At 44.8% G+C, this 24,149-nt stretch overlaps 1 protein-coding gene across 1 annotated transcript in view; it reads right to left on the reverse strand.

Moving 5' to 3' along the window:
• LOC144143411 (plasma kallikrein-like) overlaps positions 1-24,149 on the reverse strand; it is an 89,032-nt gene that overhangs the window by 15,740 nt on the left and 49,143 nt on the right. The window contains exon 5 of the mRNA XM_077675169.1: positions 4,431-4,545. Coding sequence (XP_077531295.1) covers positions 4,431-4,545 — 115 coding nt within the window. The remainder of the gene's footprint in view (positions 1-4,430; positions 4,546-24,149) is intronic.

Raw genomic sequence — 24,149 nt, forward strand, 5'->3', positions numbered from 1 at the left:
GATTTGAAGGAATTCCTTAATTAATCCCCGAAAACCATACCGCTCCATCTTCATTAACAAAATTTTATGGTTGATCGTATCAAATGTTTTTTTGATATCAATAAAAATGCCGATTGCGTAATATTTTTCATTTAAAGCTTTGTTTACTGTCTCGCTCAAGGTTTTAACTGCCGTGGCTGTGCATTTGTTTGCGCGAAAGCCATGCTTACTTTAAAGTAGTATTTGGTGTTTATCTAAAAACCGAGTGATACTCTTCGCTAGCAATTTTTCAAAGATTGTAATTATAGTGTTTAGGATAGAGATTGGCCTGTAATTGTGGTAATCGTTTACATCTCCCCCTTTGTAAATAGGGGCAACCCTAGCCGTTTTCAGGGCGTCGGGATATACTGCTGCATATACCGACGCATTAAAAATTGTAGCAAAATGTACGATAAGTTCCTGGATGTGGTGTTTAAGAACAGTGATAGATATGTTGTCTGGCCCAGCACTTTTCCTGCTGACATGGCCTGAACTGTACGAAAAAATTCTTCTGAGTCTATTTCTTCAAAAGCAAATGAGTTAGGCATAGACGGTGGAAGGCTGGGGATATAACCTGTGATCTGTATTTTAATGCGAGGGTGGTCCAACTTTACAAAAGTGTTCATTTAAGTTACGTGCCACATCTTCTGAAGTGTTATTTGGTGGTGCAACCTCCGGTAATATTTGTTTGGCATCACTTTTTTTAATTACTGAGGTAATCCTTTACCACATAAGTTTAGGTGATCGCTGGTTATGTTCTATAAAATTACAGTAGTACGTTTTTTTAGTTTTTCTGATGAACGCCAAGGTCTTATTACGGAAGAATTTGTATTGGTTTTTGTAATATTCGTTTTCAGGGAACTTTTTATGTTTTCTGAACCACTTATCCTTTGCTATAATTGCAACAATTACTTCTTTAGTTGCCCATGGACAGATATGTTTTGTAAAGTATACTTTCTGATCAGCAATTGTTTCAATAATACACGAAGTAATAGAGCTAACAAGGCGGTTGTATTCGGAATGGATGGCAGAGGCGTCATTTATATGTAGTTGCAGGTTCACAAGTCGTGCTGATAAAAGAGTGATGTCGACATTCGCAATTACAGGCTTGTCCAACTTATGTTTAAGCACAGGTATTTGCGTAAGAATGAAAACCGGGAACTGGTCTGTAATATCGACATCAAGAACACCTGATACAGTGCAAGGCGGTTCAAAGTTGCATATGATGTGATCTAGTAGTGTAGATGAGGAACACGACACTCGGGTAGGCTGGTTGATTTGATTCAGGAATCCATATGATTCAAACAGGTTTTTATAGGGATAACTGCTATCGTTCAGGGTACCAATATTAAAATCGCCACATATTACAGCTGGCCAATCGCGGAAAGATGTCTACTCTAGACCAGGCTCTAGCTTATTTAGGAAACTACTAACTTGGGAGCTTGGAGGGCGGTAGACGACGCCAACTATTAGCTTGGATTCAAGCTGAATGAACAGAAAATTGAACATAACAGGAGACGCATTAAGAGGGTTCACTTAAATTGAGGACGACTCAGCGAGCAGTGTAACGGAAGATGATAAGTTTAACATTAGGGATAAGAAGACAGCGGAGTAGGTCTGGAAACAAACTCGTGTTAATGACATATTAGTAGAAATCAAGACCAAGAAATTGACGTGGGCAGCCCGTGTAATGCGAAGGTAAGATAACCGTTCGTCCAAAGTTGGTACTAGAGTGCATCCTCAGAAAAAGAAAGTATGGCAGGGCACGGCTGAAAATTACATGGGTAGGTAAGATCAAGAAGCTTGCGGGGATAAATTGTTCGCTGTTGGTACGGGACCGGGATAATTGGAGAATATTGGGAGAGACCATGCAGAAAAGAAAATTTTAAGAGCGGCCCTGACATCATGTTTGTGAGGCCACACCCGTCATGTCGACGAGGCTATCAAGCGCCGCACTCTTTCCCATTTTCTTCCGCTGTTTCCGGTTTATTTGACCAACATGGCGTCGCCTTGCCCTCCCGCTTCGCAGCAAGAACAGCTTCGTCGCTTATTTCTGGGCGCGTTGTCAGGCTCTAAGCTTTTTGATTTTGTTTTTACTTAGCCCATTCTAACCATCATCCCAAGTTTTAATCAAAAAAGGCCTTTGTTTTTGAGATATCAGGGATTTTTCAGCTGTTAATGATGGTGAAGAAGCGTTTGTCGTCATCATAGCAACGGGCTTGCAGGATCACGAGTGGAAACTGCAGCGTCTGTGTCTGTTTGTAGAGGAAAATAGGCAATCCGGCACTCTAGCGCCACTAAATAAGCTCACTCTACGAGCGGCGTGCATGGCTTACCATCATCGATGTATAAGAGTTTCAACCTACACGGGCGTGGAGCGTACGTGAATTCTGTACGCTGGTAAAACTAAAACTGTCCAATCTCACTTCACGTGAGTAAGTGGCTGCAGTGGTTTGCAAGATGCGCCACTGTTGCGTGCTGGCTTGGCGGTCGCACTCGCCGTTGCTCAAACCGGGAGCCACTTTTCACAGAGGAATATATGCGTGCTTGCGCTATTTGTCGAGCAAAACAGAAGTAATACGTGTGTGCCACACTTTGCCTTGTGTTCTTTAAGAAAAGATTCCCAACTGAAGAAAATCGCCCCGAAACGTGAATCGACACTGCTGAAGCCGCCAACGCGGTAATTCTCAGCGAGACCAATAGGGATGGAAAACCACTTTGCGAATCGACGAGATAACGCCACAGGATCACGGCAGCTGTGCACAACTATCATATAAATTATTATCCATCGAATGTTGCCTTCCAAAGGAACATTACACCACAAAGGAAACGGCCGTAAAAGAAACGCTGTGAAATCAGTCGTACTGCACAAATTGAAGACGACGACAACGCCCTAGCGAAAGCCGCGCTGTGTTGCCAACGTAGTGAGGCAGCCTCAATCAAAGCGCCATCCGTGGCTTTTATCAAGATTTAGCCGCCAAAGCCGTAAAAAACTAGGCAACACTGTCTACGGGCTCAAGAAAAATGGTGTCATTTCGTTCACATTTTTTGCAATGCATTGTGGTGCTACGGGAATCTTTTGAGTATTTTTTCTTCCATGGGAGAGACCTTTGCCCTGCAGTGCGCCTAGATAGACTGCCAATGATGATGATGGTGAATTGCAACTTGCACAGAACACAGAGTGCGTGACGTTAGAGTAGGATAAGTAAGATTGACCTAAATTAGGCTTTGTTGAACTTGGAAGCTAACATACGCTAAAGGAGATAACTTTATGCGAAGCATCGGTTTTTATTCTCCACCCTAAATGCTTTAGAGGGCGAAGTAGTTCCAGACGCGGGATTATGTAAAGTAATGTTAGGCGGCACTAATATTTTCTAGGGTTTTTATTCTTACGGAGAAGATCAATATACAAAACGAAAACGAACATGCGACCTTGCTTGCCTTCAATGCTCGGGTTCTGAAATCATGTGTTGGGAACAATAGTGTTTTATGCTTTGAAACAGGTTCACTAGCGCGCCAGTAGAAATAACCAGCTTTGAAAGGTAAATTGTGGCATACAATATGCTGGGTATCATTTACACTATGTTTTATGTGATTAAGGCATTTCGTGTCTTGCTTTTCATTAAAAGGAAGAAGTACATAACTAAGAATTCTTTTATGTGTTTTTGCTGCCGCTTTTTTTGTACGTACCACAGCTGAATATATATTTAGAAAACCAGCTAATTGGAACATTTTTGTGAATATCATGTTTTTACATTAAAAATTACACACATGCATCTTCTTCGTGGGATGATATAAAACCGGGCTCTTTTTATTGCCCCATCCCCTCCTTTACCTGTACCTGTAAGCCCAAAGTGTTGTTTCGGAATTTTTTATGGCACTCTTGGTGACTATTTTGTGCTCACTAGTCTTGTATTTAGGAAGATCAGTTGCCCGATAGTTGCTACTCACAGTTTTATGTTCGCACGGACGCTCCTCACACTTGGTCTCTACTGCAAGCGCGCACTTTGGTAAATGAAACAAAAAGTAAACAACTTTGGAGACATGCACTACATTTTGTTTCTTTTGCGCATACCGAGGTTAGGCGTCCTATAGTCACTCCCCCATGTGTACATGGGATGGCCTTCTGACTAACAAAAATGCCTTTTTCAGTGACGTGTTCTTGCTCCTAAAGCTATAGAACATTCTCAGGCTAACAACGACTCATAAAGTCCAAATCACCTGTATTTTGATTAATTAGACGCTGTTTTAGAACATCGTACGAGCAGAAGCGAATGTTGTATGAATAACTACTCCTTGCAACGCCGGCACACACATTCTAGCCAATGCAAAAGCGAGTTGAAAAAAATGACCATACTGGTACAGCCAGAAAAAACTGTTTAGCAAACGCGTGAAGAAACGTTGTTGCTTACTGAAGTGATGTATACCCCAACCAGCATCAAGAACTTGTTTATTTTCCACCTCTATATCCTCTTCTGGCAAGCATACAGGCCGTACAAATTCATCCAGCGGTAATGGCTCCTCCACCTGTAAAAAAACAGCAAATGGCCCAACGAACATACAGGAAATCAAGGATCATATTTTGCAATTCATTTATATAAACACTAGTTATTCGCTCTGCTTGCTTTTCACACAAATTATTTACGATTATTTTGGAGTGCAGGAGCATTCATTTCATCCCCTTCAATTCTTTCAGCATACAAGTTTCTGCTATAAATTACCCTTTCCCTATTGCGCATTTATGGGTAAGGAAGCTCTGTTTGTGGTAGTTCGAATACTGGATTCAAAGCCACATTTTCGCCCAGTGTAACACCGCTGCGGCCGTGGTTGGGCTATTCATATAAGCGCCCCTGTAGCGAAACTACGTATAGAAACCTTGCCATCTACTACCGAAAAAAACCATTGTTGGTATCGGTTATTTGGGTTTTTCGTACAGGCACTCATGGGCACTTCTAGGACAAGTATCTAAACACGCATGCCCGTTTTTTTCTCTAAATAAAGTACTCCTAGAATAAAAAAGTCAGCTACGCCGGTTGCACCACGTATTCTGTGTAGACATGTTTGCCTATTTAGTCTTTTAACGGTCGCCTCAAACTCTCAGGCGCAGATACAAGAAAAGCCAGCACAGAAACCTCAAAAATTGGGCTCATATTTGATTACACAGAACTATACTAGCTTTCTGTAAACAAAGCTTGTGGGTACATTGGGTACATTGTTCCTTCTTAAAATTAAGCTGCCGTGATGAATATTTTTGTACTCATACCATGAGGTAACCAGCGCTCATTCGGAGGAAAAACTCCTAGAATATACTTATAAATTCATACGATATGCTCCTAATGGTTACTTGTATCTCTTAGTTATATGTTTATTTTTATCTTCGCACACATGAGAAGTTGCAACGCTTTTATCAAAATTTCCGGAAATGGCCTGCCGGAAAGGAGGCTACCTATTGTGGACTTAGTGAGAAGGCAGACGTCATGGCTCTTTTTACCTGGGTCCCGGAAAATATTCACAATGTGTGACAGGCCGTTTCTCCCTACATCTTATCCTTTGAGATTTGTATTTGCAGAAGCTTTGTCTACCCAAAATATCTGCCACTACTCTATCATGCGAATGAGCAGTGCTGGAATATAAACTTATTGTTACATCAATGCTTCCTGTGTTCGTTTCAGTTAAACTTTTGCGTTCGAATTTATGTTTCGATTACTCTTCTCCGAGAGCGTTCCGGTTAGGTCCAGAGCTACTCCAAGTGCGCGGGGTATCCGTCAGTGCTCCCTTTTTTGAGATATTAAAGAGTTGTTCAACGTCCGCTAGTGGCCACTCAATTATTCTTTAAAAGGCATCAGAAAATCAGCGCCAACTATCATTTATAATATGAAAGCACGATAGATGGCATGACATACCGCAATAAAATGCTGCCTGAGATTTTCGCAATCTGCCATTCTGAAAACATTTAGGACACCGAAGCACGCTTTTTTATCCCGCACGAAGAAACATCTAGCTCCACTGAGTGAGAGAGTCAGTGATTGTTTCATTGAGTCTTTGCTTGACCGATTTATTTATAGATTCTTTGGTTGAGTGCATGAGTGAGTGCGTGAGTTAGTGAGTGAGTGAGTGAGTGAGTGAGTGAGTGAGTGACTAGCCTTTATTTACAGTTGAGCGTGTGGTTGCGCTCCTTCTCAGGTAGAAGCGGAAGAGGCAGCGATTGCTTTCGCCGTTTCGAGTGTGCGTTCACCGGGTCCAAGGGCTGCCTGCTTCGGCCGCGCTCGACACCCACCGTACTCTGATCTGACGATGTGCTATAGAAACAAATATCAGATGTTACTACGGAATGAGCAAACTTACATCAATGACATCAAACATACCCAGTTTATTGTTGGTGTTTTTGCCGGCAGGTTTGTTTACCCCAGAAGAACAAAATTGGTGACTCAAAAAATGACACGCAGGGTAGTGCTATGCCGCCAGGGGGCGCCGACTAGTACGAACGAGTAAATATTGGCTACGGCTTCTTCTAGTGTTTTGGTAAAAATTGTATTGTCAGTTGCTGATTTCTGTGATATCTCATGCGGAAGATCACGAGGATCACGGAAACCGAAATATTTGTCGGTGAGTGGTAGCTTAGGTGATTTTTCAAGACTTTTAGACCGGACCACTCCGTTGGGCCGCTAGGCTTACTTCTACATCGAAGACGCATTGGGGGAGCGTCTCCCCGCGCTAGTGTGCAAGTTATTCTCAAGATGCCGATGCAAGTGACCATGGAGGGGAAGGATATCAACCCGGAAGAGTGCCTGAAGTCGGGGTGGAATACGGCATTGTCAAAGCGCAAGATGCAAGGGTCACCCGCGCCGGGCGGGATGACAAGTTCCGCACAAAGTAGTCGCGGCACCGGCGGGGCCCGCACTCCCGCCGAAGTAAAGAATCGTATCGTCACAGCGTCGAGGCTCCCCCATTTGCCGACGGAGCACTACAGAATCATCGTTAGTCCAAGGGAACGCCTAAACGTCAAGAACATGTGTCAAATCAAGCTGGCCCAAGTTCTCACGTTAGTGGTGGAGCTAGCTCCTGCCGAGATCGCCGGCGATATCATCTGCTCCAACGTCATGCAAAATAGTTTTGCCGTGAGTACGCTGACGCAGAAGAACGCACGGGCATACTCAAGAGTGGAGTCAATCGCAGTGGGTGTGGCAAACTACGAGGTCAGCTCCTACTTGGCAACGCCGCACAACACGTGCAAGGGGGTCATCAGGGGTGTCGATCTCGACTTCGACGCAGGACAGCTCAAAGACATGCTTGTGCAGCCTAGGAATCCCAGGGTCCTGGAGGTCAAGCGTACAAAGACCCCACTGCGGTCTCCGTCCTTTTTGATGGCATAAAGGTACAAAATGACGTCATGTGTGGACAAAGCATGCTTCACTGCACGCTCTATTGCAGACAAATTGAAGTTTGCTACGCCTGCGGCAGCTTGGGGCACCGGGCCGAAGGTTGCCCGACGCCTGAAAAGACGATCTCCAGGGGGTGTGGCATTCCATCCCCACCCAGAGACCACGTTTGTACGCCACAGTGCGCCCTATGTGTGGGCCCTCATCCCACGGCGGACAAGTAGTGTAAGCACCGGTTTCGAATGCCGTATCTTGTTCGGAGAAGAAGAATGGAACGCCAGAGAACCAAGTCACGTGCATCGCCAGACACAAAATGTTACCGGATCAGGTCACCCTCGAGGGGTCCCTTCGAGGCACGACGTTCTTGCTACAAAAGCGGGAACTGCCGTTCCACGGAACGTTCGCGATCCAGAAGACATTGTCACTCCAAGGGGCCATCAGCCGTGCGCATCCAGCAGCCACCCGAGGCTGGGCAGACGACGTGGCTCGATCAAGTCAAGGGGCTTAACCAAGGGTAATGTGGGTTTCTCAACACTGCCTGAGCATAGTGCAGCTAGGAGTGTACAGCTAGAACGCAAGAACGCTTCCCTGAGGAACGCTTTCGAGCACCTGAATGCTGAAATATACGTGGTTAAAAGGGCTGGAAAGGCCCTACCAGCTCAACAGCCTTTACCAACCGAAATCGAGAACGTGGCAACGCCAGTGAAAACTGAGGCACCCTTATAGAGAAACTCGCCAAATAGACCTCTAAACCCATTTGAGACGATGGTTTCGACAAGCATACAATCGAGTTAAGAGAATTCCAGTCAGAATTGAGGACCATGGTCAAAGCCCTCTGCGAAGTGTTCTCTGCTCTGGACGAGAGAGTCGATTCGGTCGAATCTAATGTGTGGGTAACGGCTAACCTGCCTCGTTCTTTTGCGCCAGACGCATCTCCATGGAGGGGTAGCTTAAGAGTCATGGTGAACCTTCACGGCGGCCGGGCTAGGTCACGGTCAAGGTGGCCTGCGGGGAGCATTTCGCACGAGAGGATAATCAAGGATCCCAATAATGGCGGGACACGATGGCGAGATAATCATTTGGCAGTTGAACTGTTGCGTCTCCCAACGTAACAAGGCTGTCTACAGCAGCTCGTGAGATCCCATCCTAATAAACCGCGTGTCATTTTACTCCATGAGACATTGGCTCAGTCGGTCTCACTTTCGGGATTTCAATCTTATACGGTAAACAGAGAAGATAAGAGAGGCAACTGTAGTCTCGTCTCGAAAAAGTTCACTTTCACCGTTCACAATCTGTTCATGCATCATAGTAATACGGAGCACTCGCTCATCGAGATCATTCCGAGTGGCCGGCTCAGGGATAGCCTTTTAATACTGTAGGGCGCCGGCTCCCTACCCTCTTCGAGGAACAACTTGTTGTCAGGCCGACTCCTGGGATTACATCGGGCGGCATTGCTGTCTGCTTGCTCGGGGGGCCCTTTTTTCCCATCTCTTTGAGAAAGACGCTGGAGTTCACCTTCTCTCCCTCGTCGGGGAGAACTCTCAGCACTCGCATCTTTGGAAAATAAACAGTGTGTCTTGAAACTCCAAACCAGCACCACGTCTGCTTCTCGCTTCCTTCGGCAGCCGACCTTCGCGGCTGCTACACCATTACAGCAGAGACCGAACAGAAATATAGTGAACGCAGAATTGACGGTAGGGCACTCCGCGGGTACGTAGTGCTCTGCTAGGCTTCACAATTTCTAGTCAGCTTTCTCGTGGTTGAGAATCTTAGGGCTTCAGTGCTATAATACAGCAGAATTATTGGGAACCAAAAATGTGGCTGAAATGATAAAATATGTGTGCTTTGTAGAAAAGGAACGACTCCGGGAGGTATATTAGACTTCGACGTCGGGAATTAACATTGGGAAAAAGGACAATGCCGTACGGTTTACTCTAGACTAAAAGTCTGCGAAGATAACAAATGGCATTTTGGAATACCTGGGGAGTAAAAAAAAATGAAAGCTACATTGTAGAGTATATGAAGAAAGCTCTTCTAGAAAATAAAGAAGAAAGAAGAAAGAATATTGTAGGAAGCACTAAAACCTGAGCACACTGCCATTTTTATTTTGTGCTTCCATTAGGATAACTGCTGAACCACCACAGCTTGTTTTTCACCGTAACTGTTGCCGGCCCCACCATTGGGTCTCCAAACCGAAACCGGAGGCAAAGGCATAACGCCTAGCACTCAGAAAATAATGAAAGCAGACAAAACGAGCTGAAACCAACTGAAATAAAACCCAATGAATTTTTCAACTATTTTCAATATTCCCGTTTTTTGGTTCGGACCGAAGCTGTGGTTTACAAACGTCGCAAGACACCGTGCGGAAATGTTAAAAGTCACCCTGCAAATAGGTTCGGATATCCTCCGATAGATCAGTCACGTAAGAGTGCACGGTATTCCCTAAAGTGTAGCGGCGGAGCCGGCTTCACAATAAGAACAAGAAAGAAAAAATAATTACCACTTGCCCACTTTGTGAAATGCCTGACCAAGAGATGAGAAAGAATGCTGAGCAAGAATGAAAGGTCAAACAATAAAACTCACGAAGCCCTTGATCACAGGGCAGACTTTACTGAGCCTACCATGCCATTGTAACTTAACCTCAGAAAAGAAGATCATCAGGACACCTTAGAAGGCAGCCCTGAACCTTGCAAGTTTTACCGTGCGACCAAGAGATAGCCGGCGGGCCATCAGTGTAGCAGAACGCACAGATAGAGATGGTTCTTAAAGAAGGGTAAGGCCTTTAGCTCTTTAGAGGAATGAAGTAAGAAAATTTAGAGGCAGTGAATAAACTTTGGCAGCATCGCACAGGAGCGGGGGAAGGCCATCGTCCTGGCACAGACCTGAATGTTGACATTGAATGGGTCCAATTAAAGTTGCCTCTTTAAAACGTATTTCAAGACACCTGGTAGACAGACCGCTTGCCGGGCACCAAGGGCGTGGCTTCGAAATAGAAATCGGGCAGGGTCAACGTGTGAAAAATCATACCCTCCCCTCCGCTCCACCCCAGGGAATTATCCAGTGCATGCCATTTCGGTCATGTCACCGATCTAGAGGCTCCGCTAAAAACTCTCTACCAAAAATATGCACTAAACCCTTCGCAAGGAAACGAATTATGACTTATCAACTTCGTTAAAACAGTGAAATATCACGACAACAACATGTGCATGGACATTGCGATTTATAATAGTAGAAGACAGAAATTGTCGTAGGGAGCTTTTCTGGTAACCTTTGTGATGCATGACGGTCCTACCTACAGGAACAAAGAAGCGGACGTTGAAGACACCTTGACAATCAACTAGGTGAAGTAGCAAATACTAATGTAACATTATTATAGACTCTCAAAGGGCATTACACTGCTGGCAGAACATAAAAGATTGGTAAGTATACTCCAGTCCGTAATGAATAAATTTAAGAACGGAACTAGGACACCCGCACCCAAGGGTTTGAAGAAGTCGAGACACTGACCCAAAGCTGCACGAACTCACACAGCGTGCTACTTTATACCACGATTACAGCACGCCTCTACATGAACAAAGTTAAGGTGTGGTAACCCTACGCTTAGGTCTCAGTGTCCAAACATTGTGAACTCTTTGGTGCATAAAGCAACACAAGTATCTACAAATAAATGAGGGGAAGATTTTGGGTGGGAACATCATAGATAACTTAAAACTGCTCTGATTTTGTGTAAACATTTACCCCCTTCTCCGTATCCTAGGCATGCACAGGGGTATGCCCAAGGGCGAACAAGTCCAACATCGAACATTCCACCTCCACTAAAATATTCGAGGCAGCTTTGACCACCTTATTAAGTCCAGGTCTGCGCGAGCTGATTGAAAGGGCAGGCGAAGGACCTCTTTCTTCAATGGCCTAGACAACAAGTTCCACGATTCAGCTCTCTCACATCTGTTTACCCGTTTTCCAAAGGCCCTCCAGTATTTATTCACAACAAACATCTCCACATTGTCTCTCTCTCTCTTCGAAAAAAAGCAAGAATTTTCAGCCCGGCACTCAAATTAGAAAACAAACACTTTGAGACTCTTACTCTGCTACATCCTCCCTTCCACTGACCAAAACCTCGCAGCCGCAATCTCTCACGCTCGTATTCTAAACCACAGAAGCATGGAGGGTCTCAATCTCTTCTGGCACACGGCGAATCAGCATCCTTACTGCTAGTCCTCCTGTCTTCGCTGACCTCCAGTTTTCGTGATGCATACCTCGTAAATGCATCGATTTAGTTCCGAAACGGTCACTGTGATTCGAAGAAATGCCATCGCGGGATACATCTTAAGACCGAAACGTAGATGTCCTCTCCAAGTTTTATTGCTTTTTATTGCGACCTTCCCTACCTTAGCAATTAACTATATAGGTACCGCCTACAAGCCCTGGCAAAATTTTTCCACACATTTGGATAGAAACCACATCCTTTAGGAGAAGAAGATATCGGGGCGAACTATAGATAGTTGATTTACTTCTGTATTTTATTTTTTCATCCGGTGGCGCCATGCTGTGTTCGCTGTATTTCGGGAAATATGCGTGTATTGTTTCCTTTCCTTTATATGTCCCACGGGCTATCTTATTTTATAGCGAGAGTGGTTTGCCCTGGCGTCACTAGCCTAGAATATTTCTGGTCTTCAGTGCTGTAGATGTAATTCCAGAGTTTAGGAAACAATCACGCCGAAATATAAACGCTAGCATGGCAGATGGCGCACCTTGTGATTCGTCGACAAAAGACCGCTAAGGTGAGATCTTTGGCTGCTCGTACGTGGCTTGTATTTTCTTTGAGCTTTTGCGGAGGGCGAGCTCACTCCAATAAACGTTACTTCCTTATAGAAAACCGGCGTCATCCTTAGCTACGTGGCGTCTGGTGGAGATGCGGGGATACGTCTTTTTTCGTAATTTTGTTGAATTGTCTACAGTCAACGCCTAAATTCAGAGTAACGTCTGTTTCTTCGCCAGCAGAAGGGGGGACGATCAGAAGAATTACGAGAATTGTAGGATGTCGTCGTCGAGGCGGATTTCTGCAGAGGATCCACGTGCCATCGAGGCCCGTCAAAAAGGTCATAATAGACCTCACGGGACCTTGTTCTACGTGACGAGCAGAGAACACGTTTACTGGGGTATCGAGAGACTACATCACGCGCTACGCAGAGAAAACCGTTCTTCCGACGAGGAATATATAAGAACTCGCTAAGTGTGTCATCCGCGAAGTTTGGCTGCCACATGGAGCCCTTGAAGTCCTAATCGTGGACCCTAGAACGGCCTTTACTTTGGATCTTACTGAAGGACTTTTACGCTGCTGCAACACAGATCATCTGAGAACGACGGTGCACGACCCCCACATTACCGAACTAACGGAACGCCTGAACAACGTGATCGCGGTGAATGTAGGGCGTCATTGAACACAAGACGTAGGACGATGTTATCTCTTATGTCACTTTTGCAGGCAACACAGCAAACCAGAAATCTATGGAGATGACACCGTTTAAGCTTGTCTATGAAAGACGGCTATCTACGATTGCCGACGCCATGGTACCACAGGTAAAAGGCAACTACCTTAGCCCTGACGTCCAAGCATACCTACGCATAAGGAGGTGGCTCGCCAGGTTCCTCGATCTCGCAGAATGGACGTGGAGCTAGGGGATGCTGCACGCTACAGCCTCCGACGCCGAGACGCCGAGTATCACCTAGGTCATGTTTTGTGGCTTTAAACTCCAATTATAAGACGTGGACTAAGCGAGGAGCTTCTTAGAGTATGCGTTAGTCACTACAAAGTTCAACGACGCGTGTCAAACCAATTTTCCGATTTTGTCCCCCGCATTGCCTCAAGCACATTGCGAAGGCTCCTCCGCCCCAAAGTCGTCCACGTGGTTCCGCTCCAGCCTGACTATGCTGGATGACCGACTGTTTTGTTTGAACTGCACTTTAATTTTTGCGTCGCATCAATACAATATTAGAGGGGCAATATCGCAAAGTACGCATTCGTTGTTAACTTTTGCGGCTATATTTTTATCCAGTGCGCCAGGCTGTGTTGCCTGTGTTTGTTGGGAAGTGGTTGTATCGATTCCTTTTGTTTAAATGACGCACGGGCTATCTTATTTCACACGGACATTGCTTCGCGTTTACGTCACGTCTCTAATTATCTTCTTTAATCTTTAATGCTCTGGATTTAATTCGTCAGTTTAAGAAACAATCGCGCCAAAGTCAAAATATCAGCGGCGGAGACGCAGCGCTTTGACTGCTTCTACGCGGCTTCAATTTTGCTCGCCTTTTGCTAGAGGGCAAGTTCGCCCAAAATAAATGTCTCTTCCTTAAGGAAAACCGGCGTCGCTCTTGGCTACGGGACAACATGACCAGCCTTGTTGTGAAGCATTTTCACAATCCATGCGAAGGCAATGAAGGTATTGCTCTTTTCTTGTCGTCAGGAGTGGCCACGAGAACGTTTCTATGGAAAGTCGAAAAAAACAACTAATGTGGCTAAGAGAACTCGCCTGCCTTCTGCGTAAAGTTCTGTTCCTGAAGCCCTTTTGCACATGTTTATTACCGTTTCTGCAAAAACTGCTTTGTGCAGTCCCCTAAGGTCACCTCAAATAAACATTTGATAACAATGCCCCATCAACCTTAATATGGTCTTCCAAATCAAGCCACCCACAATTTCATTATCATAATATTGCATGAATTATACGCGTAATTTTTAACTTATTGTGTCCCTAACATTCCCCTCTCTGATATGTAAACCATATCATATAGTACCTTTACCATCGTTGCATTTAGATTCGGTAAGATACTTTCGCTTTTTCCAACTTTGATATATCTAAATTTGGTGATTTAAAAATAACGGAGACGCAATACTGTTTAGCTCCAAAAGTAGGGCAAAAAACTAAGGGAAGCATCCATCTGCACTCACCACTCTAAGGAGGCGCGTTTGTAGGCGAGCACTGCCGCCACATATTGAGGTTAGGGTATCATTGCTCATTTGCATTTTACGGTGCTGGTTAGTGTCGTCATATGCGCCGAACAGGTCGCCGTCACGTTTGCTGCGACTGCTTTATGGAAAGTCATCCTTAGAATTCAAGACTTCCACAAGCTCTCCGTCATCGACCCGATGCACATGGTAGCGGGATTTGCCAGCTGTCTCGGGGAGGAGCGGAAGACTCCTGGAAATGTCTCCAATTATCCGTTATCGTTTCGAGAGAATGCTGCGGCCGCGGCGGCCTTTACCAAGCAGGGTTTCTTTCGATCCTTAGCATTAGCGCTTAAGCTATTCGTACATGCGGGGAAGCGCTTCACGACAGCGTCTGAGTTTTTTTACCAAAGCAGTTCTACGTTGCGCAGACCCGGCGGTCGACGTCACGTACGCGGTCATTACGCTGAGGATTTTCGTGCCGCTTATGAACAACATGGGGTATAGCGGGCGAGACAGGCCGCCAAGACTGAGGGCTTCCCAACATGAAGAGGCCTCACACCAGGTGATCAGGGCACAAACATTGACTGCTCCAATAAACGTTCACTCCTACTCCTACTCGTCGGTCTTTGTTCCAGTTTCTTTAAAGCCACGCGGCCGGCGGGGCGCTCGCCAGTGGCAGCAAGACACGTGCATACGACCATCGGCATTTTCGTGGTGTCTTTTTCCTTGCAACAGCAAACATGAGGCCAGTAACCGGCTACTATCCTGTTTAAACGAGGCGAGACAGTGGTACCAGATATGTCTCATGGACCACCAACGCGAACAGTTTGTTTAGCTCAAGATAAGCACCTAAAACCAGGAAAAACGTACGTCTCAGCGCGCTAAAAACTCCGCCATATCGAATTCCATTTCCAGACGTTTACCACTTCAGCAATGTGCTCGCTTGAAATACGTCACCCAGATGCTCATAAAGAAGCTGGACCCAACATGTAAGCATTACCATATATAATAGCTAAATGGGGTGCTAATGTCAGGGCGAGCCGCGTTACAACGAGCGTGTCATCGTGGTCCGAAAAGACGGGTTCCTTTTATTATTGCATGATTTGGCAACGAACTGAACCCAGCGAACCACTAAAGTCCCTGCGACATCCCGATAAGATCCGAACGTCCATGTCCCAGCAGTATTTTTATTAGACATCCGTACCACGTGCAATATTTTTATAAAATTTTTTGGATGTTCAGATAACAATACTGGTACCTTATTGTGGGCGTTCTTTTAACTATGCTAAAGTCGTACTCTCGATTTTGCTGCTGCTTAATTTGTGGATGGTATTTAGTCGTATTTTTCTGACGTTGTTAAGATGTGGCTGGTATGTCCGTTTATTACTTCGTACATGTCTATCGCAGTTACATTATATTAGGTATATCTGCTATACTTTATTTTCAAACTCTCCGCAGGCGCACTCTTTTGAAGTTACCGAGGGGTTTTGTATGTTTTTTTAATGGGATTTGTACCGAGAGGTTTTGCGCAAGATTTGTAATCCACCAATACTGCTTTTATAGAAATATAAATACGGAGGACATAATAAATAATTTAGAGTCAACAATGCCTGAAGAAAATTTTATGCTCATAGGACTTTTTATTCACTGAAAGCACCATTTCACTTGGTCGTTCTACCTTCGTAATGAAAATACAAATGCTGACTTGACAAATCGCTGCGGCACTGTTCAGCCACATATGTTAACAAAAAATTTCCTCCGCTTGTACTGATGGTTAAGGGTTTGAGAGCAGGACAGCTGGCGTGCTCTCCCCCGGTCACTTTCCTCTCCGCACAGACATCTTACCCCGCAACAGCGGAAGAGGCGGCAATAGGCCTGGCCCACATCACCATGCTGCCACCAAAATTATAATCACTTATTCGAAGACGGCCAATAAAAATCCCCAAACCCGACCACGCGACATCGTCTGGACCCCGGCCCCCACTGGGCTGGGAGGCAACGAGGCGGCCCACAAAGCAGCACGAGAACTAAACAGCCGTGCTGAACTCGGTCCTGCTCTCTAACACAGTGCTCAGTCGGCACCCGATCGTCTGCTCTCGTATCATGAAGCCACGGAGCAGTATCGCCTCTTCCGCCGCCGTTTTCCCACTGCCCACACAGCCCTCACCAACGCTCATTAGCGTCTATGGCGACTCCTTCAGACCAACTCCCTCTCCCATCGATCCCTCCTCCACAATATCTACTCCTTAGAGTTCCCTGCACCCAACTGTCCTCTATGTGACTCCCTGGACGGACTAAGCCACGGCATGTGAGCCTGTCTTTGTAAACCCATTCCGCCCCATCTCCAGCGTCGAGCAGCAGTGGGAGGACGCGCTCGGCTGCTCGTAACCGGAGGCGCAGCTCCTTCTGGTTGACCGAGCCGCCACTGCCACCCCCAGCCTTCTGCCGGAAGCCACCACGCATGCCTACTTACCTTGCCTGAAAATAAAGTGATTTCTCTCTCTTTCTTCCTCCCTTCGTCAGAGACCCAGCTGTTGCACCTGACGTGGATTTCCTAACTTGCTCCTGAAAGCTCTCCATGTGTCGCCGGCCGGGATCGTTTCGTCCGTTGGCTTAAACATATTTAACAAGGTGGACCGTGTAGAACGTGGTCGAAACGGTGGCTACCGGGTTCGTAAACTGGGCGTCTGCAACGCGAGCTGTTCGGTGCTGCCTACTTCTGGCGCGAGCGTTCGTGAACTGTCGAATAGAACAGCACGGGAGAGATAACGTCAAAAACGCTGGGCAGAGTGTTCTAGAAGGGCGATATGAATGATGCCGGGTGCTCATCCCGAGGCGGACGCTCACGTGCACTCGGTAATTTCATTTCGTTTTTAAGTGCCCCTCACATGGCGTAAGTCCACGTGCAAGCCTGTGTGATGCCGGGCGCTCCTCACGTGATTCACGCTCACATGCGCTTGTTTTCTCTAGCTCAGTATTTTTTGTGAGCCCCTGACATTGTGGAAGCCCACAAAAGCCTGTATTAGGCCGTGCGCTCTTCACCAAATGCAGGCTTGCGTGCGTGCAGAATTTTTTTGGTGTTTTTTCTCTTCCAAACAAGAGCTTAATAAACAGCTTGGCAGTGAGAAGATCGAAAATTTTAGTAAAAATATCAAAAGGCATTTTTAATGTCTATCATTTTTTTTTCTGTAAAAAAATATGCTTTGCCAGGTTTTGAAAGCAACTCTAGCAACACCGAGCCGAACATAAGGGGTCGAAGGCAGGTGATATACCCTGTTTGAAGAAAGCATCACTGAATTTAAAAATTAGCAGACATTCAAGGATGGCCGTTATTTAAGGATTTTATATCTTCAGACCATGTTTGAGTCGTTGGAGTTAATTTTAGTCCTAAGCTTTACTATCCCAGTTCTGTAGCATCAGGATTAACACCACAAGTTTTGAAAGCTCATTGTCCTCTAAATGGTTCCGCGTGAGTGGTAAAGTTTTGTAACTGTGCACGACTGTTCGAGCTTTGTTCCAATATTATAATATTTTGCGACATAAACTGTAGAGGCAACATATTAAAAAGGTGAAGAAAACATTTTATGATAAGTGATCTTAAGACGGCATGCACTCCCTGCATTGGGCTCAGCTATTTCACATGGCTTATTAAAAGTCTATGCTGCCTCAAAAAAAAAACAGGAACGTCCTTGTGTGTTTTGCAAGATTTGACACCTTTTTTTGTTTTGCGCCTTAATAATTGGTAGAAAAATACTACATTCTTAACCATCATAGACGTGTATTTCACGAATTCTAAGAGCAAAAGGAGCCGATAATGTAGCTAGCGCACTTCCCTGAAGACAAAACCGTGTGCTGCAATCGCGATCATTCGCGAGGTTTAATAGGCTGCTGGGATAGGAAATACACGTTCATAGTATTGGTTTACGAAGTAAGACGTTAGCTTTACGCATTATATTTTCGTTTTAACCTATACACACCTAATGTCTTGAGATATGAAACATACAACCTTTGCGCTTTTGATTCTGATGTTTAAATTTCTCGCCATTTGCGTACGTCGGGGTATTCGAATTAGCAATGCAAGATTCAGACAGATAAATCATGTTTGTTTTATTTTGGTCATAAAAATTTCTTATAAAGAACAAATTTGGTTTAATGCTCGAGGTTTGCCGTCAAAAACGTTCTTTTATTTGTATCAGAGCCATAAGGCCTTCTGCTTCTTTATACCCGCAATGCCCAAATTACGGCATGAATTCCTCCGGTTAAGATAAAAACGAAATAAAATACACAAATTGTGTACTAACGCTACAGTTTGAACTGTTGAAAAGTAAATGGTTTGATATGTTGTTTCGAGGCCTCAAAATAACGACGGTGCTATAAAGCCAGATCACATGAGCCAATGCAATCCACTGGTCATGATCTTCGCTTGCAACTAGTGCAACTCTCAGACGCTGCGCCGTTCAGTTTAAACGTGTAACAGGAGAAGAGACTTGAATTGTATTCAAATACCTACTGTTACTACTGTGAATGAATTAAGACTGTGTACAGCCGTGTGAATTGTGTTGTAAACTCAATTTGTCTGCCAAAGCTCAGGAGCGCGACGACACTTGCCACCGATGCAACGCTTTTTAGCACGTTGCCATTGCGACCTTGTTCATCGGCTTCCCCTCGTGAGTATTGTGCATATCAACGTCATTAGTAATGAAATATCTTTATTAGTTTTGCCAGCATATCTGTGAAAAGGCATTCAGGTTTTACTTTGTTACTGGCGTTCAGGGAAACGTGCCTTCGAAATAAAGCGTTGGCGTACAGACGGGACGTAGCGATAAGTAGGTAAACACTTGCTCTTTGTTTCTTTGATAGCTTTATTAGTGCGTTTGTTGCCTTTCCGTACGCTAAACGTTAAATTTTTGCGTCCCGCTATGTAAACAACGCGAGGGGAGTGCTAGTAGAGCGTCTCATCAGTTTTGCGTGGCGACACGCTAATGCATACGGCGCCATCTCTGGAGCGTTTGGCGAAATGACCCTTGGGCTTATCTGTTAGCGGAGTGCCGGAGTTCTTGGACAATTTACGACTATTCAAACAAGTGGAAACAAACGCTTTCCTGTTCGCGTTGAATGCAACACAGCCACAGCACGACATGAATATTCTCTTGCCTGAGTACTTTTCATAAAGAAAGCGTTGACGTCCCGCGGCACTAATTTCGTGCAATCTCACAGAACGCCCTAAACGGAATTCCCGGGTTTGACGCATACATTTTATTCAACCTCAAAACAATTCAGAGTTGCGTTTCGAATGAACACAATGTCACGACATGCGTTGCACGCCCGAACCAAAATTGACCGGCGATCGGTTGCCTCATCCTGCTCGTCGCATATTTGGCACTCATCTCGAGCGCGGTTTACGGGGTCCAACAGCCAGTCACTTAACTCTGGTGCGGACGCCAAGAAAGCTTTTAGCTACGCACACTGTCCATACACGATGCGAGGTTGAGTCGTACGTCACTAAAAAAAGGAAACCCAGCGCATGGCAAGCACTGGCCACCGCATAAGCGCAACGTCGCATCTAATCGCGAACGCGCCAACAACACACACACCCGCACACCACTTCGGTCGCTCGCCTGGCTACAATGCTTCGTTTAGACAGTGAGTGATCTCACGACGATGGAGAGCTGCGCGAGGGTGATGTGCTAAGCACTCTACGTCTTTAAAAACATAAAGACAAAGAACTTTGTTCATCTGAAGGAAAGTGCTGTCGACAGAAAAGCGGAACCGTCGGTGCTTGTCGCGCTACTTGCCGCCATGTTGAAAAACGTAAGCGGCCTTACGTACGCAAGCTATTTCGGTGAAATAGCGTCCGCTAGTCTTTAGCCTGTAAACACATTAGCGGCTTAAGGTACGGCGCATGCGCAGTGAGAAGGACGCAATGAAATAGCGTTCGCTAACTGTTTGCAAACGGTTGCGTACGTTATTCTAAACGTCTCCAGCATCCGCCTTGTCTTGTACGTTGGCTTCCGCCTTTTCTAGAACCAACGAGCCGAAGTTAAAACTCTTGTCGTTCGTGCCTCAACAAAAACGGTTTTTGGCGACGCTATCTTCAATGAATCAACAGCGCACGTAGACCAGGACACAACAAGAAGAGAAGATAGGACAAAACGCTTAACTGAAATTGAGTTTTATTCAGACAAGAAAGACATAAACTGGGACACATTCGATAGGAATGGCAACACCACCTGACGTAAACATCATCTCGCGCACTGTCAGCGACACCCGTTGCTATCGGCACTGCTGATTTGCCAGAGTGGCTTGCTGTGTGGGTGTTCTGTCTATATTCTTTAGCGCAGCCTCGTGTCCCAGTCATGCCTAAAGGTACAACGCTTTAGAACTGTCTGCGGGATCGGTTTGTGTTCGCAACATAGAAGGCGCCTTTTTCTACAATGAGAGAAGAAAAACTGGACGAGAGATTGTTCACCAGAACAGGAAAACCCTGATGTGCGGCAGTGCTGTAATGAACAGTAGTGAGAGGCATTTCTATTTTTACATCCAGTGTGCATACATTTCTGCGATATGTGCAGAAACTGCAGAATGACAAAATTTGTGCAATGGTACTGAGCAAGCAATGGAAGGGAAGATGATAGGTATAACATTATGCTACAAGAATAGAGCGAAGTTAATCAGGGAAGGAACACGTGTTAAGGACATATTAGTAGAAATTTAGATGAAGCAATGGACGTGGACATGGAATGGGATGCGAAGGCATGATAACCGTTGGTCATTAAGGGTAACAGAGTAGATCCCAAGAGAAGGCAAGCGTGGCGGGGGGGGGCGGCAGAGTTAAGTTAGGTGGGCAGATTAGATCAAGAAGTTTGCGGGGGTAAATTGATCGCAGTTAGCGCAGGACTGGGATAATTGACGGTCTATGGGATAGGCATCTGCCCTGCAGTGGGCGTAGATTGGGTGGTGATGATGATGAGTCACTCTCAGTCCTTCAGCATTTTAAGCATAAGCAGCTTGAAGGAATGCAATTGTGACATTTGTAATTTTAGCACACCGTTCTGGTGACTATAGCAACCTCGTTGTCGCACAACTCGTCTCTTTTATGTCTTGCGCTGAACTGCAAACGCAAGACCAAACTCGTAACAAGACTGACTACTAACTTTTACTTGGGGAAGACCTACCCCGAATAGCATGCTATACAGTCAAGTCATCCCACCTATACAACAAAGCCTGCTGTAAGCTGTAAAATTGAGCCATTACCAATTGAAGATCACATGTATCATGTTTTACTTCACGTGCATTTTGTTTGCGTCCTGATAAACCTGTCTCGCAGTTTGATTTGTTGCCTAAATTTCACGCAAGTCCTTATATTTTACATCTGCTTCATTTCTGAGACAGATTTCTTAAGCTGTTTTTCTCATGTAGCTCCTGGTGCAAGCCAATGCCGTGTCATGCCCCACCCGGAACTGCATTGTAGCAATTGTGCGGTAGCTGTTTTAATGTGGCCTCATTACTTGCGCATTGATGCAAAGTTGAATTGCAAAAATCTTCAGCGTGCTTGGGATCAGGGTATAGTAGGTCATTAGTAGCGAAAGGTAGTGGGGGAATCTGGTATTTTGGTTTCATTCCCACCAGGTTTTTAAGCAATCCCGCAGCCACCACCGTCACATGGCCGTTGTTTAAACGCAAAGGCCACTGAAAGAACATAAGCAAAATGCGCCTAATATAATGAAAGCCTATCTGAACAACTGACCACAATCGAATTCTAACCTCTGCAATTCGAGTACAGTGGCACTGAAAATTTGACATAGAGTTTATGTTAGGGGAATACTATGTTTAAATGTGATTGTTAAGTAAAAATTTCTTGCACCACTTAAATGCTTCCTACTGTACAACGTATTGTTCAGCTAAAACTGTAAGCCTAACAGGACAAACGAACAGGAGAATATGACGAGTTTTTCAGTTCTGTGTTGTTTGAAGGTTAGGTATGCATATATACCATCTAGCGTACCTCGCCATTGTGCTGCAGGATGTATACGTCCATGGCCGTGACGCTGTCCGGGTTTGTGCATGTTTCCTTTTTCCACGTTTTGTGAACATGGCTTCATCCGTGTACATATTGTCCGTGTAACCAACCAAGCGGTTATTATAGACAAAGCAAAATATTTTTCAAGTTCAGATGGGACTTGTATCTGGGCTAAAATGTCCTCAGACTCCCCAGTCATGAAATATAGTCCTTATGAATAGTGGTACCTCACATTAAAAGTCATAGTTATTTTAAGGTTGCCTTAGTAGTGCCAATGCTCTTCAAATTATATGCACTCCACTCTCTTCCGGTCCCTAAATGTTAAATCCATCATCTAGTGCTATATTGCCTGCTCAGTCGTCCTTAATTTAAGTTAGACCCTTTTAGTAGCGTGGAAGTTTCTGCCCCGTAGGTGAGCACCGGTAAGATGCAGCTGTCATACACTTTCTTTTTCAGGGAGAATCGTAGGCGGCCTATCTGTAATATAGAAGTCTTAAAAGCTGTATTAACAACACAGATTTTTCGGTACCCATGCCTAGATTGAAGAACTGGTTTGCAAGGGAGGTGCTACTGAAACATTCTGCACAAGGCGCCTGCTTAAGCTACTGTTGACTTTCAACTTGCCGCAGGAGCTCTCCTGGTTTGGGAAAAAGAGAGGCACGCTTTTTTCTACCTGCGAGTGACATCTTGAATTGTGTGTAACTAGGTATCCTTCATGTTGTTACAGACATCAAATTCTTTCACCAGACACTGTATATGGCCCAGATAATTATTGTGAGGCACATCCTGCACAAATATCAGCTTTGTCGACAACCTGCGGCTTCTCAGTTTTTATTTCTGGAAGATGTATTAAATTTCTTTCAGCCCTTGGACCATTAACTTTTTACTGACTATACAACCGATCCGGTCTGCAACTATTTTGGCAGTTTCTGGCACCACAACAAAGAACGCAAAGTGTTCATAATCCCTACCATAACTAATGATGGAGGCATGCATCAATGAACCACAATTAAATCTTTTCCGTCCTTCAATGCGTTTTAATTTTGTGGTATTGTTTTGAACGTGTCACTTGATGTGAATCACGTTGTCGTGTAAATCTGTCTTGTAATTATGATTCAATCATTTCGTGTTTCCAGTGTTTTCGTTTGTGTCAAAATCGTATCACTTGGTGTGAAATACTGAAATAGAGTAACTTTGTATCGTTGTCCTAACCTGAATTTAATAGGTTGTTTCTAAAGTTTTTTTGTTGTGTTATTGTTGTCCTGCCATTTCACTAGGTGTGAATCATTGCGTCACGTAAATTTCTACTGCTCTTGTAACCGCCGAACAGTCATTTCTGTTTACACACGTTTTCTAGTGTTCATAACCCTTACCCTAGATGTTGGTTTGTTTGAAGTAGCTTAAATTTGTATGGCACTCACAACCACCACTCAACACGTGCTTTTGTGTTTTTGTTCCGCAAACGTTTCACTAGTTGTGAACTATTTACTTTCGTAATTTTGATTTGATTTTGTAACCCCCAATCAATCATTTCTTTGTGTCCACACTTCTCTCTGCGTTGGATTCTACCCCTTTCACTTTTTGTAAGATATTTAAAGTGGCATAACAATCTTGTGCGTGTACCATGGGTTTACATGTTTGCTTTTTATCATACTTTTTGTGAACATTTCTGCTGTGGGTGACTTATTTATAGTGATTAATAATTGTACTGTTCTTGTAAATATACAATGCGTACACTGTGGGCCACGGAAGAGAGGAATTAAAATTAAAGTGGTTGTGTTGCGAA

The sequence above is a fragment of the Haemaphysalis longicornis genome, unplaced genomic scaffold, assembly GCF_048455015.1.
Source record: "Haemaphysalis longicornis isolate Haplotype H1 unplaced genomic scaffold, Haemaphysalis longicornis Haplotype H1 scaffold_6, whole genome shotgun sequence".
In the NCBI taxonomy this organism is placed as follows: Eukaryota; Metazoa; Arthropoda; class Arachnida; order Ixodida; family Ixodidae; genus Haemaphysalis; species Haemaphysalis longicornis.